The sequence below is a fragment of the Chlorocebus sabaeus genome, chromosome 27, assembly GCF_047675955.1.
Source record: "Chlorocebus sabaeus isolate Y175 chromosome 27, mChlSab1.0.hap1, whole genome shotgun sequence".
In the NCBI taxonomy this organism is placed as follows: domain Eukaryota; kingdom Metazoa; phylum Chordata; class Mammalia; order Primates; family Cercopithecidae; genus Chlorocebus; species Chlorocebus sabaeus.
Window position 1 is genome coordinate 35320333 of NC_132930.1, and position 12899 is coordinate 35333231.

General features: G+C 35.6%; 1 protein-coding gene across 3 annotated transcripts in view; it reads left to right on the top strand.

Moving 5' to 3' along the window:
• FBXL5 (F-box and leucine rich repeat protein 5) overlaps positions 1–12899 on the top strand; it is a 46693-nt gene that overhangs the window by 25742 nt on the left and 8052 nt on the right. For all 3 annotated transcript variants that reach the window (XM_038008682.2, XM_008017865.3, XM_008017863.3), the window contains exons 6-9: positions 3976–4101; positions 6688–6836; positions 7783–7865; positions 8753–9478. In XM_038008682.2, the coding sequence (XP_037864610.2) occupies positions 3976–4101; positions 6688–6836; positions 7783–7865; positions 8753–9478 (1084 nt within the window). The remainder of the gene's footprint in view (positions 1–3975; positions 4102–6687; positions 6837–7782; positions 7866–8752; positions 9479–12899) is intronic.

Here is a 12899-nt window from a genome sequence, read left to right on the forward strand (position 1 = left end):
CACCTAAATCTCAAATATACTACTTCTTTCTGTTTTTAATATGTTTAAACAAAAAATTCCAATAAGCCTGGGCTCTACTAAAAAAATTTAAAAAATGCCTGGGCATGGTGGCTCACACCTGTAATCCCAGCACTTTGGGAGATTGAGGTGGGCAGATCACCTGAGGTCAGGAGTTCGAGACCAGCCTGGTCAACATGGCGAAACCCTGTCTCTCCTAAAAATACAAAAATTAGCCAGGCGTGGTAGCAGGCACCTGTAATCCCAGCAACTCAGGAGGCTGAGGCAGGGAGAATTGCTTGAACCCGGGAGGCAGAGGTTGCGGTGAGCTGAGATGTGCCATTGCATTCCAGCCTGGGCAACAGAGTGAGACTCTGTCTCAAAAAATAAATTAACAAAAATAAAAAAAATTAGCCAGACATGGTGGTACATGCCTGTAATCCCAGTTACTTGAGAGGCTGAGGTGGGAGGGAGGATCATTTGAACATGGGAAGTCAAGGCTGCAGTGAACCATGATCACACAATCTTGGTGACAGAGGGAAGACTCTGTCTTAAAAAAAAAAAAAAAAAAAAAAAAAAAAAAAAACCAGTAGAAATCGGATTTTATTTATTTCTAGTATGTGCTTTGAGTGGTTCTCAATCAAATTGATTTTTCCCCCTTCCAGGGGATATTTAAAATTTGTGGAAGCATTTTTGTTTGCCCCATCTTTGGGTATCATACTGGCATCTACTGGGTAGAGGCCAGGATTGTTGCTAAGCACCCTGTAATCCACAGGATAGCTCCCAAAAACAATTACCCAGCCCAAAATGTCAGTAGTGTCAAGGTTGAGAAACTTTAATTTAGATGTAAAGAGTTCAGTAAATTGGCTGGGCACGGTGGCTTATGCCTGTAATCTCCTAGCACTTTAGCAGGCCAAGGCAGACAGATTGCCTGAGCTCAGGAGTTCGAGACTACCCTGGGCAACAAGGTGAAACCCGGTGTCTACTAAAATACAAAAAAAAAAAAACCAAAAAAAACCCAGGCGTGGGGGTGCATTCCTGTTATCCCAGCTACTTGGGAGGCTGAGGCACAAGAATCACTTGAGTCCAGACGGCAGAGGTTGCAGTGAGCCGAGACTGCGCCATTGCACTCCAGCCTGGGCAACAGAGTGAGACTCTGTCTCCAAAAAAATGAGTTCAGTAAATTGATTCTGCATAATCTGTCTTTTCATGATCATATAATTTAGTTGCAGTACATTCTCCAGGATCTATGAATTTATACTTTAGCTTTAGATTAATCTTTCCCTTTGCTTCTGTTCCCATCTACTTCTGACTGCTGGTTGACTACAGAGTAGACAGTCCTGCTTCCTTTTATTAATTAGCTGTTACCATAATGAGGCTATTGTAGGAACCAGTGTGAAACAACAGCAGGGGAGAATGTTTGCTCGTTGTGATTTCTAAAATTTTATGCAAGACTTGATAATCATTAAGCTTATTTCTATAAAAGATAAAATTGAAAAACTTTATAGAGAGTAGGATACATAGCAGGTACATAGCAGACTCTATACATTTTTGTAGTTATTGTTCTGTTTCTATAGTTCGAAAGAGAAGGATTTACTTCGGGAAAATATGAACTATTGGTTAATTGATTATTATTGTTAATTGAAGCCACCTGTCATAGTTCTTTTCAGTATGTCTGAAATGGAATCCTTTGCTTATTTCAGTGTAACTTTTTTTTAACCATAATTAAATATTTCTAAAAAATTGCCCATTGCCTGGGCAAAAACTGGAGGCATTCATTTTGAAAACCGGCACAAGACAAGGATGCCCTCTCTCACCACTCCTATTCAACTTAGTGTTGGAAGTTCTGGCCAGGGGAATCAGGCAAGAGAAAGAAATAAAGGGTATTCAATTAGGAAAAGAGGAAGTCAGATTGTCTCTGTTTGCAGGTGACATGATTGTTTATTTAGAAAACCCCATCGTCTCAGCCCAAAATCTCCTTAAGCAGATAAGCAACTTCAGCAAAATCTCAGGATACGAAATCAATGTGCAGAAATCACAAGCATTCCTGTATACCAATAACAGACAAACTAGAGAACCAAATCATGAGTGAACTCTCATTCACAATTGCTACACAGAGAATAAAATACCTAGGAATAAAACTTAAAAGGGGATGTGAAGGACCTCTTCAAGGAGAACTACAAACCACTGCTCAACAAAATAAAAGAGGACACAAATGGAAGAACATTCCATGCCCATGGATAGGAAGAATCAATATTGTGAAAATAGCCATACTGTCCAAGGTAATTTGTAGATTCAGTGCCATTGCCATCAAGCTACCAATGGCTTTCTTCTCAGACTTGGAAAAAACTACGTTAAAGTTCATGTGGAACCAAAAAAGAGCCTGCATTGCCAAGACAATCCTAAGCAAAAAGAACAAAGCTGGAGGCATCATGCTACCTGACTTCAAACTATACTACAAGGCTACAGTAACCAAAACAGCATGGTACTGGTACCAAAACAGAGATATAGACCAATAGAACAGAACAGAGGCCTCAGAAATGACACCGCACATCTACAACCATCTGATCTTTGACAAACTTGAGAAAAACAAGAAATAGGGAAAGGATTCCCTATTTAATACATGGTGCTGGGAAAACTGGCTAGCCATATGTAGAAAGCTGAAATTGGATCCCCCCTTCCTTACACCTTATGCAAAAATTAATTCAAGATGGATTAAAGATTTAAATGTTAGACCTAAAACCGTAAAAACCCTAGAAGAAAACCTAGGCAGTACCATTCAGGACATAGGCATGGGCAAGGACTTCATGTCTAAAACACCGAAAGCAATGGCAACAAAAGCCAAAATAGACAAATGGGATCTAATTAAAGGCTTCTGCATGGCAAAAGAAACTACCATCAGGGTGAACAGGCAACCTACAGAATGGGAGAAAATTTTTGCCATCTACCCATCTGACAAAGGGCTAATATCCAGAATCTACAAAGATTTTAAACAAATTTACAAGAAAAAACCCCGTCAAAAAGTGGGCAAAGGATATGAACAGACACTTCTCAAGAGAAGACATTTATGCAGCCAACAGACACATGAGAAAATGCTCATCATCACTGGTCCTCAGAGAAATGCAAATCAAAACCACAAGGAGATACCATTTCACACCAGTTAGAATGGCAATCCTTAAAAAGTCAGGAAACAACCGATGCTGGAGAGGATGTGGAGAAATAGGAACGCTTTTACACTGTTGGTGGGAGTGTAAATTAGTTCAACCATTGTGGAAGACAGTATGGCGATTCCTCAAGGGTCTAGAACTAGAAATACCATTTGACCCAACGATCCCATTACTGGGTATATACCCAAGGGATTATAAATCATGCTACTATAAAGACACATGCACACATATGTTTATTGTGGCCCTATTCACAATAGCAAAGACTTGGAACCAATCCAAATGTCCGTCAGTGATAGACTGAATTAAGAAAATGTGGCACACATACACCATGGAATACTGTGCAGCCATAGAAAAGGATGAGTTCATATATTCTTTGCAGGGACATGGACGAAGCCGGAAACCATCAGTCTTAGCAAACTATCACAGGACAGGAAACCAAACGGTGCATGTTCTCACTCATAGGTGGGAATTGAACAAAGAGAACACTTGGACACAGGGCAGGGAACGTCACGCACTGGGTCCTGTCGGGGGGTGGGGGGCTGGGGGAGGGATAGCATTAGGAGAAATACGTAATGTAAATGATGAGTTGATGGGTGCAGCAAACTAGCATGGCACATATGTACCTATGTAACAAACCTGCATGTTGTGCACATGTACTGTAGAACTTAAAGTATTAAAAAAAAATTGCTTATTGCCTAGGGCTCAGATGTTGTCTCTCTGTAGAGATTTTTATTGTAAATAGCTTAGTTTTTCATTATTACAGGCAATCTGATATTATTTTGATCCTTTTACTTGTTTATTCATCGTGTAGGTGACTGGTATAGTGGTCCCGCAACTGAACTTGATACTGAACCTGATGAAGAATGGGTGAAAAATAGGAAAGATGAAAGTCGTGCTTTTCATGAGTGGGATGAAGATGCTGACATAGATGAATCTGGTAAGCTTGTTTGAAATTAAAATTATTACATAGTGTTTTAATGATTGTATATTAAGTACTTATAATTAATAAGTACTAATAATTAGGTATTAGATTTATGTAGTTTGTGTTTTCTAAAGAAACGTGTTTCTATGCCTACTACTTTTTAAAATTTGAAGGAATAATAACATTTTAAATTAATTGTTTGAAGTACTTTAAAGAGTGCATAGGATTATTTCTCTTGTTTTTATATTAAAATAAAAAAACAGAAAATGGTACCTTTTTTTTCTTATGGAAATAATGTATGTTTATTATAGTGCTTTATAGTTTACAATGTGATTTTAGTGCCACTTCAGATGATCAGTTGTGCAGCATCTATTGAGTCATATGTGGCTTGAGGGAAATAGGATGAAACTGTTAAGTTGACTTACTCATTTGTAAATAGTCTTAATATTTGCCTAATAAGGTTATTGTAGAATTAAGAGGTAATATACATAAATATTCTTTGTAAATGGTAAGGGATTACAAAAACTAATGTAGCCATTCATTAAACACTGTGGGAGAGTTCAAGGGTGGATAAGACTTAATCGCCACTCCAAAGAATTCACAAATGAGAGAGAATTTAGAAAATATAATTTTTACTTTAAGGTACATGTTGGAAAAATGCTGTCATACTTGTGCAGAGAGATGCTGTTTGAAAGTGTGAGGAGGAAGACAAATTCTGTTTTGGATATTCTAGATAATACTTACTAAAAGATGGTATAATAGTAAAAAATGAACAGATGAGACATTCTTCTAGTTGGTAAAACTGAAACTATAGGAAATTTTTATAAAGTTACCTGCTTAAAGTAGTTTGATCTGGCAAAAGAACTAAATGTGGAAAAAAGAAACATGGAAAGTAACAGTGTAAGTATAAAGATTGTTATATCAGCAGCTAAAGTAGTTTATTTTTATGAAAAGCAGATGCGCTACATTTTGGTAAAAAGATTCAAAATGTCATATATAAGGAAAAGGTCTATTCTAGTTATGATAGATTTGGTCATGTGCTTACCTGTGGCAGGCATTGTTTTAGGTATGAAGGATCTAATGGTGAACAAAATGGAAAAAAAAAGAAAAAACTGGCACTTGTTGAGCTTAAAATTTAGAGACAGGAGGCAGACAATAAATACAGGTAAAATATATTCCGTATTAGATGGTGACAAGTGTTGTGGAGAAAAATAAAACAAGGAAAACATGCCAAGAAGAATTTAAAATTGTAGTTTTAAATTGAGTGATTAGTTAAGGTCCTTTGGGAAATTTGAGTAAAGACCTGAAGGAAATGAGGTATTTGCTCAGATGTCAACTTAAGGAAGTCTCAGTTTATTCATCCTAGAAAATTAATTCATAATACCTGTGGTAAGAATTTTGAAGGTTCTAACAAATTCAGTATATTTGTCCCAATACTTGAAGATGGAGCAAAGACTGTCGATTTCCTTGATATCGAAAAGGAAAAGTCAAGGGTATAAAGATTGAGCCTTTTTAGATAATGTATCTGTTGATTATTAAAGACTAAACTGCTATTTACTTCAGTGCTTTTTTCAGTTTAGCTGCCTTGTCTTTACTTGTCCTAAGAAGTTATTGTTTTTCGTAGAATGTTTAACTTTCTTAAAAAAGATTTCACAGTTCCAGTTACCTTGATTTGATCGTCACACATTGTATACAGGTACCAAAGTATCACATGTACCCCCAAAATATGTATAATTATTGTATATCAATAAAAAATTAAAAATTTAAAAATCTCATAGTAAATAGTGTACATTTAGATAGTGAGGGCCAAAGTAATTTTTATCTCCTTATATTTTATCTTCGTGTGTGTGTGTTTGTGTGTGTCTGTGTCTGGCTAAAGGACGAATTTAGGATACTATCTAAACAAGGAACCTTGAGTAACAAATTCTTTTAGTTTATATCCTTTTGTCTGCTATACTTAGTTTTGTTTTAAATGAGACTTCCTTAACTTGTTCTGTTAAATCGTTTTATGTTTAAAGACATTCAAATTGGTCTTTAGGTAAGAATAATAACAATAGGATCCTGAGAAAGGCAATACAATACAGTTATTCATTCTTTTTAGTGTAGTTTGTTTTTTCCTTTTTTCGAATTGGAGTTTATAGTGTTTTCATGGTGGATGTTACAGTAGTACATTCTGTTGTAAACATCCAAGCTTTACAGAAGTTATTAAGTAAAACCGAAAGCCATGTCATTTTTAACTTCTTAGAAATTCTAAACTACCTTCTTTTGCTTGATTCATTATGATCAGGCTAATTTAGTTGAGTTTCAAATCTTTTCTAGCTTTGTGTCCTTTTTAGTTATGTGGAATCAGTGATAGTACGTTTTACTATGGATCATTTTTCTTTTAATACCATATTTTCTTTTCTCTTGAAAACTTTTGCTGTTCTTTTTAGTTTTCACATTTTTTTCCGAAACTTTCTCATTGCCTAAAAATGGGATTATTTACATAAGAAAGTATAAGGATAGCACAAAGTATTTCATATTTAACAATTTGGTGAGTCCTTGAGTAGCTTAATTATTATCAGTTAATCAAGTTCTTAGACTTTTTAATTCATGTTACAGAAGAGTCTCCGGAGGAATCGATTGCTATCAGCATTGCACAAATGGAAAAACGTTTACTCCATGGCTTAATTCATAACGTTCTACCATATGTTGGTACTTCTGTAAAAACCTTAGTATTAGCATACAGCTCTGCAGTTTCCAGCAAAATGGTATGTTTAAATTAACACTAGTTTGGGTATTAAGAAAAATCGCATGATAAGACTTTAGTATGCTCATTCCTGAGTTTAATTAAGGGCAAACAAACCCCCAAAATGATTATTGAGTGCCTTCCTATGGGTAGGCATACACTGCTAGGTTACTTATTATTTCATTGCGGTTCTCACAACAATCTTTGTAGCATAATTATCATTACCTATATGTTATAGATGAGGAAACTGACTAGAAGAGGTTAAACATTTTATTCAGTTTCACAGATGTTAAGTGATAAAGCCCAGTTTTATGTAATTTTTAAAGTAATATGTAAGACATGGTAAGATGGGCAAATGAGATGAAAACACTGTTTTATGAAAGTAGATCTTATGACTTCCTACATCAGAATCTTGAGTGTTCCTTAAAAATGTAAATTTCTTGGTGTAGTCTCATAACTGCTAAAACAGATTCTTGGGCGGGTGCGGTGGCTCATGCCTGTAATCCTAGCACTTTGGGAGGCTGAGGTGGGCGGATCACAAGGTCAGGAGTTCAAGACCGGCCTGGCCAATATGGTGAAACCCCATCTCTACTAAAAATACAAAAATTAGCTGGGTGCAGTGGCGCACACCTGTAGTCTCAGCTACTCAGGAGGCTGAGGCAGAAGAATCGCTTGAACCTGGAAGGCGGAGGTTGCAGTGAGCCGAGATCCTGTCATTGCCCTCCAGCCTGGGCGACAGAGTGAGACTCTGTCTCAACAAAACAAACAAACAAACAAACAAAAAAAACACAAAAACATTGTCAGGGATTTGAGCCTAGAATTTTTTTTTTGTACTCTATTCAAGTGTTTTTTTTTTTTTTTTTAATTCACGAAAGTTTGTGAACTAGATTATGTTTACTAATAGTCATCTGTTACTTAGCTAACTGAAGTTCTGCAGATCTTCACAGTAACAATTTTTTCCCTCTTAGGTTAGGCAGATTTTAGAGCTTTGTCCTAACCTGGAGCATTTGGATCTTACCCAGACTGACATTTCAGATTCTGCATTTGACAGGTTAGTTATTTTAAACAATTTAAATATAATGAAAAACTATTTTGTAAGGTTTCATTTATATAATTGCAATTTAATCATACTATTATTTTTTACTATCAAATGTCAGTCATGTCTGACTATAATTTGATAGCACCCTCCAGTTCTTCACCTCTTGTTCATGGGTCCCAGCTGATCCAAAAATTCCATCTGTATCATCTTATAATCTGTATAGTCCTATATTTTGTCTAGGCCCTTGAACCCTGCTGTGCAACCATGTAGATTGGTATTATATGTTTTTAAGAAGTTTTAGTTTTAGTTGGGCTCTAAGTTTAGTTGGGCAAAGCTCCCTGTTAGATTCTTCACAGTTACTCTGAAATAGTATAACTTTCTTCAAGCCACCTCCTTCCCAGAGTATATCTCTTTGATCACCAATTCTCTGTATTCTTGCTCACTCCTTCTTTCCCACCCGACCATTTATATCAGCACCTTTTTTCCTGCTGCAGAGGAAGAGGTATACTCTTCTCTGGTTAAAGCTAACCCTCTATCTTCCTAGAGCTTGTTTCTTATGGATCTTCCTCATTAACCATTAGTTATTATTCTCTTTCTTTCATGTGTTTGCACTCTTACTTCTGCTGATTACTTTTAGGGTAATAAACTTAAGTCTTCCCATCCTTAACCCTCTCACATCCTACCTTTCTGTTAGGTTAGGAATACTCTGACTTCCTAATTACTCTCATTGAGTTTTTGTATCCTTAGCATTAAGAATAGTACATTAACAATAGATATTCAGTAAATACTTAAGTGATTATATTAGATGTAAAATCTTCTAGTTTTCATCACATACATGTAGTCAAATGCTTTTGAAAAATTTAATAATATTCATTAATAGTCTTGTCTTTTATTTATAGTTGGTCTTGGCTTGGTTGCTGCCAGAGTCTTCGGCATCTTGATCTGTCTGGTTGTGAGAAAATCACAGATGTGGCCCTAGAGAAGATTTCCAGAGCTCTTGGAATCCTGACATCTCATCAAAGTGGCTTTTTGAAAACATCTACAAGCAAAATTACTTCAACTACATGGAAAAATAAAGACATTACCATGCAGTCCACCAAGCAGTATGCCTGTTTGCACGATTTAACTAACAAGGGCATTGGAGAAGAAATAGATAATGAACACCTCTGGACTAAGCCTGTTTCTTCTGAGAATTTCACTTCTCCTTATGTGTGGATGTTAGATGCTGAAGATTTGGCTGATATTGAAGATACTGTGGAATGGAAACGTAGAAATGTTGAAAGTCTTTGTGTAATGGAAACAGCATCCAACTTTAGTTGTTCCACATCTGGTTGTTATAGTAAGGACATTGTTGGACTAAGGACTAGTGTCTGTTGGCAGCAGCATTGTGCTTCTCCAGCTTTTGCATATTGTGGTCACTCATTTTGTTGTACAGGAACAGCTTTAAGAACTATGTCAACACTCCCAGAATCTTCTGCAATGTGTAGAAAAGCATCAAGGACTAGATTGCCTAGGGGAAAAGACTTAATTTACTTTGGGAGTGAAAAATCTGATCAAGAGACTGGACGTGTACTTCTGTTTCTCAGTTTGTCTGGATGTTATCAGATCACAGACCATGGTCTCAGGTGAGTTATCAATTCCAGAATATTAAGAAATAGATGTGTTCTCATTTCCAAATGGAATATAAAAATTTTGATCTAAGTCATTCTTTTCAGTTGATTTACTTAAGCAAAAAGAGTTAACCAAGATCTGCTCTACTTCAGTGTTGGACCAATGTAACTTCTGTTATTAGTATGAAGTTTCATTTCTGTCAGTTCAAATCCATTGTGATATATGGAAGAACATAAATTTGAAAGTTTAATAAATAGTAAATGGCTACATCACATATTTTAAGGTACTTTAGTGGATGAATAAGGTACAATTTTTTCTCAAGAACATGTAACAAGAAAATGTGCATATTCTGTTGCTGTGTATTATTTCTGTATGTTACAGTTTTATATTGAGGGTTTTGGAAAATGTAGGCTGTCTATGGAAGTCATTTAGTTCAACTACATGGCTGTTAAGTGTTTACAAAAGCCAAAGCTGAGCTACAGTTTCATATGTAGCTAGAGTTTAGAAATTTTGGTCTTTGATCATGATCAGCTTACCTTCTGTTGCTTTTTTAAGTCATAAGGAGGACGTGTGGAAGAAGTTCTGCAGTTTCTTTTCTGTTTTTTTTTTTTGTGAGCATAATCTTTAGCAGATTAAACCGACTTTTTTTGTTTGTTTGTTTTTTAACCTCCTAGAGGAAAGAAGGGCTGGAGGTGACACATATATCAGCCCAGACAGGTAGCTCTTTTCAGCAGCTAGGTTCTATATGTTTTATAGGACCCACTTCATGATTTGTTAGGTTATGAGTTACTCTTATGCACTGTTGGAGAAAATACCATGGTTCACTGACTTGGGAGCATGGCAGACTTGATGTAGATTGATCTTGTTTTTTTCTGTATAACTGGCTTTGTGTACAATACTTAACCTTATGCTTTGAGGCTTATGTAAGAGGAATACATATAAGGCATCTAACAATGATACAGAATAGATTTTCAGTAAGTGGAAGCTGATGTGCAGTAAGCGATTATCTTTGACATGAGCCTTTGGAAATTGGATACATGTTTTTCTTTGATAATGAGATGTCAAATATTTTATAATGAAAAATTCTGCCAGCATAAAACTTAATATCCCCTACCATTATAAAATATACTTAACATGAAATTATTATAAAAGTTTTTCATAAGTCATATACAGTAACCAAAAGTGTTTTCCCTGAGGTAACAGGTATAACTGTGCTTTGACTGCTGTGAATCATTTCATTAATTTTCAGTTTTCTCAAATCCAAGTGCATATGTTGTAATTTTAAAAAATAAAGATAACTTTATTCTGAGTTTTATTCTTTAAAATAATTTTATTACAAGTATGTATTCCTAACTGTAATATGATTTTGTTTTTGAATGCAACTTGATTTTAGAAAGTAAAAGCAATTTTTAGTTCAATTTAAAACCTAGTAATTAATTATTCATTGTCGTTTTTTCACTACCATCATACCTTATTAAAATTTATTTATAACTGTTCAGTTTGCATTTTCAATATGACCAGTTTTTGTGTTTTTTTTCAAAGAATGAAGTAATACATGTAACCTCTCAGAGCTGCAATGACTTCTGACCATGTGGCAGTTTTCTTATCTTTTAGTTTTTTAGGATGTTTTAAAAAAATAACCCAGAACTTATTAAAATTTTATATAATTAATTGATTTCAAGGTTTTTTTTTTTGCTTTCAAAGTATTTAGAAACTCTTCTAGTACAAGGTTTTGGAAAACACTAGAAGGGAGCACACTTTTTAAAAGCAGGTGACCCCAGGGCAAACTTGTATCCTCACTGAACTACTGCAGCTGATGCTTTCTTGAAAGCAGCACCTCCTGGCTGGAGGCCAACCAACACACTAAACAAAACTACACACAAGGACCCTCACAGAGTCCACTTCACTCCTGTCCTATCTCTACTGGAGCAAGTGCTGGTACCCATGGCTGAGAGACCTGAAGACAGATCGCATCACAGGACTCATCACAAACACTCCCCAATACCAGCCTGGAGTCCAGCAGCTCTGCTGGGTGGCTAGACCCAGAAAAGAAATAACAATTATGGCAGTTTGGCTCTCAGGAAGCCCCATCCCTAGGGGAAGTGGGAAGAGCACCACATCAAGGGAGCACCCTTGTGGGACAAAAGAATCTGAATAATAGCCCTTGAGCTAGATCTTCCCTCTGACATAGTCTATCCCAATGAGAAGGAACCAGAAAAACAATTCTGGTAATATGACAAAACAAGGTTGTTTAACACCCCCAAACGAACACACTAGCTCACCAGCAGTGGATCCAAATGAAGAAGAAATCTCTGAATTGCCACAAAGAGGAAATCAGAAGGTCAATTACTAAGCTACTCAAAGAGACACCAGAGAAAAGTGAATATCAACTTAAAGAAATAAAAAAAAAAAAAAGTTATAGGATATGGATGGAAAAATCTCCAGAGAAATTTATAGCATAAATAAAAAACAATCTCAATGTCTGGAAATGAAGGAAACACTTAGAGAAATGCAAAATGCACTGGAAAGTCTCAACAATAGAATTGAACAAACGAAAGAACTTCAGAGGTTGAAGAGAAGGTTTTCAAATTAACCCAAACTGACAAAGAAAAAAGAATTAAAAAAAAAAAAAGAGTGAAGCCTCCAAGAAGTTTGGGATTATGTTGAATGACCAAACCTAAGAATAATTTGTGTTCCCAAGGAAGAAGAGAATTCTGAAAGTTCGGAAAACATATTTGAGGGAATAATCAAGGAAAACTTCTCTGGCCTTCCTAGAGATCTGAACATCCAAATAGAAGAAGCCACCTTTTAATTTTATTCTGTTTATGTAAATACTGCTTTTATTCTTCTAGATGTGCCATTAGGTTTTATTTTTTATTGAAATGTAATTAACATACCATAAAATTTACTGCTTTTTAAAAGTATACAATTAATTCAGTGATTTTTTAGTATATTTACAGGGTTGTTCAACCATCCACCACAGACTAATTCAAAACATTTTCATCATCCCAAAAAGAACCCCATACTTAGTAGTAGTCACTTCTCACTCCCCCTTTCCCCAGCCTCTGGTAACCATGAATCGACTTTGTGTCTGTGTGGATTTACCTATTCTAGAATGATAATATTAATGGAATCATTCAGTATGTGGCCTTTAGTATCTGGCTTTTTAAAATTAGGTTTATGTGTTCAAGGTTTATGCTTGTTATACTATATGTCAGTACTTTGTGGCTGCAGATTATTTAATTGTATGGATATACCACATTTTATTTATCCATTTATTAATGGACATTTGAGTTGTTTCCACTTTCTAAGTGTTATGAATAATGCTACTATGAACATTCATGTGCAAATTTTTGTGTAAACATATGGTTTTAATTCTCTTGGGTATATACCTAGGACAGGAATTGCTGGGTCATATGCTAGGTGTATCTATAC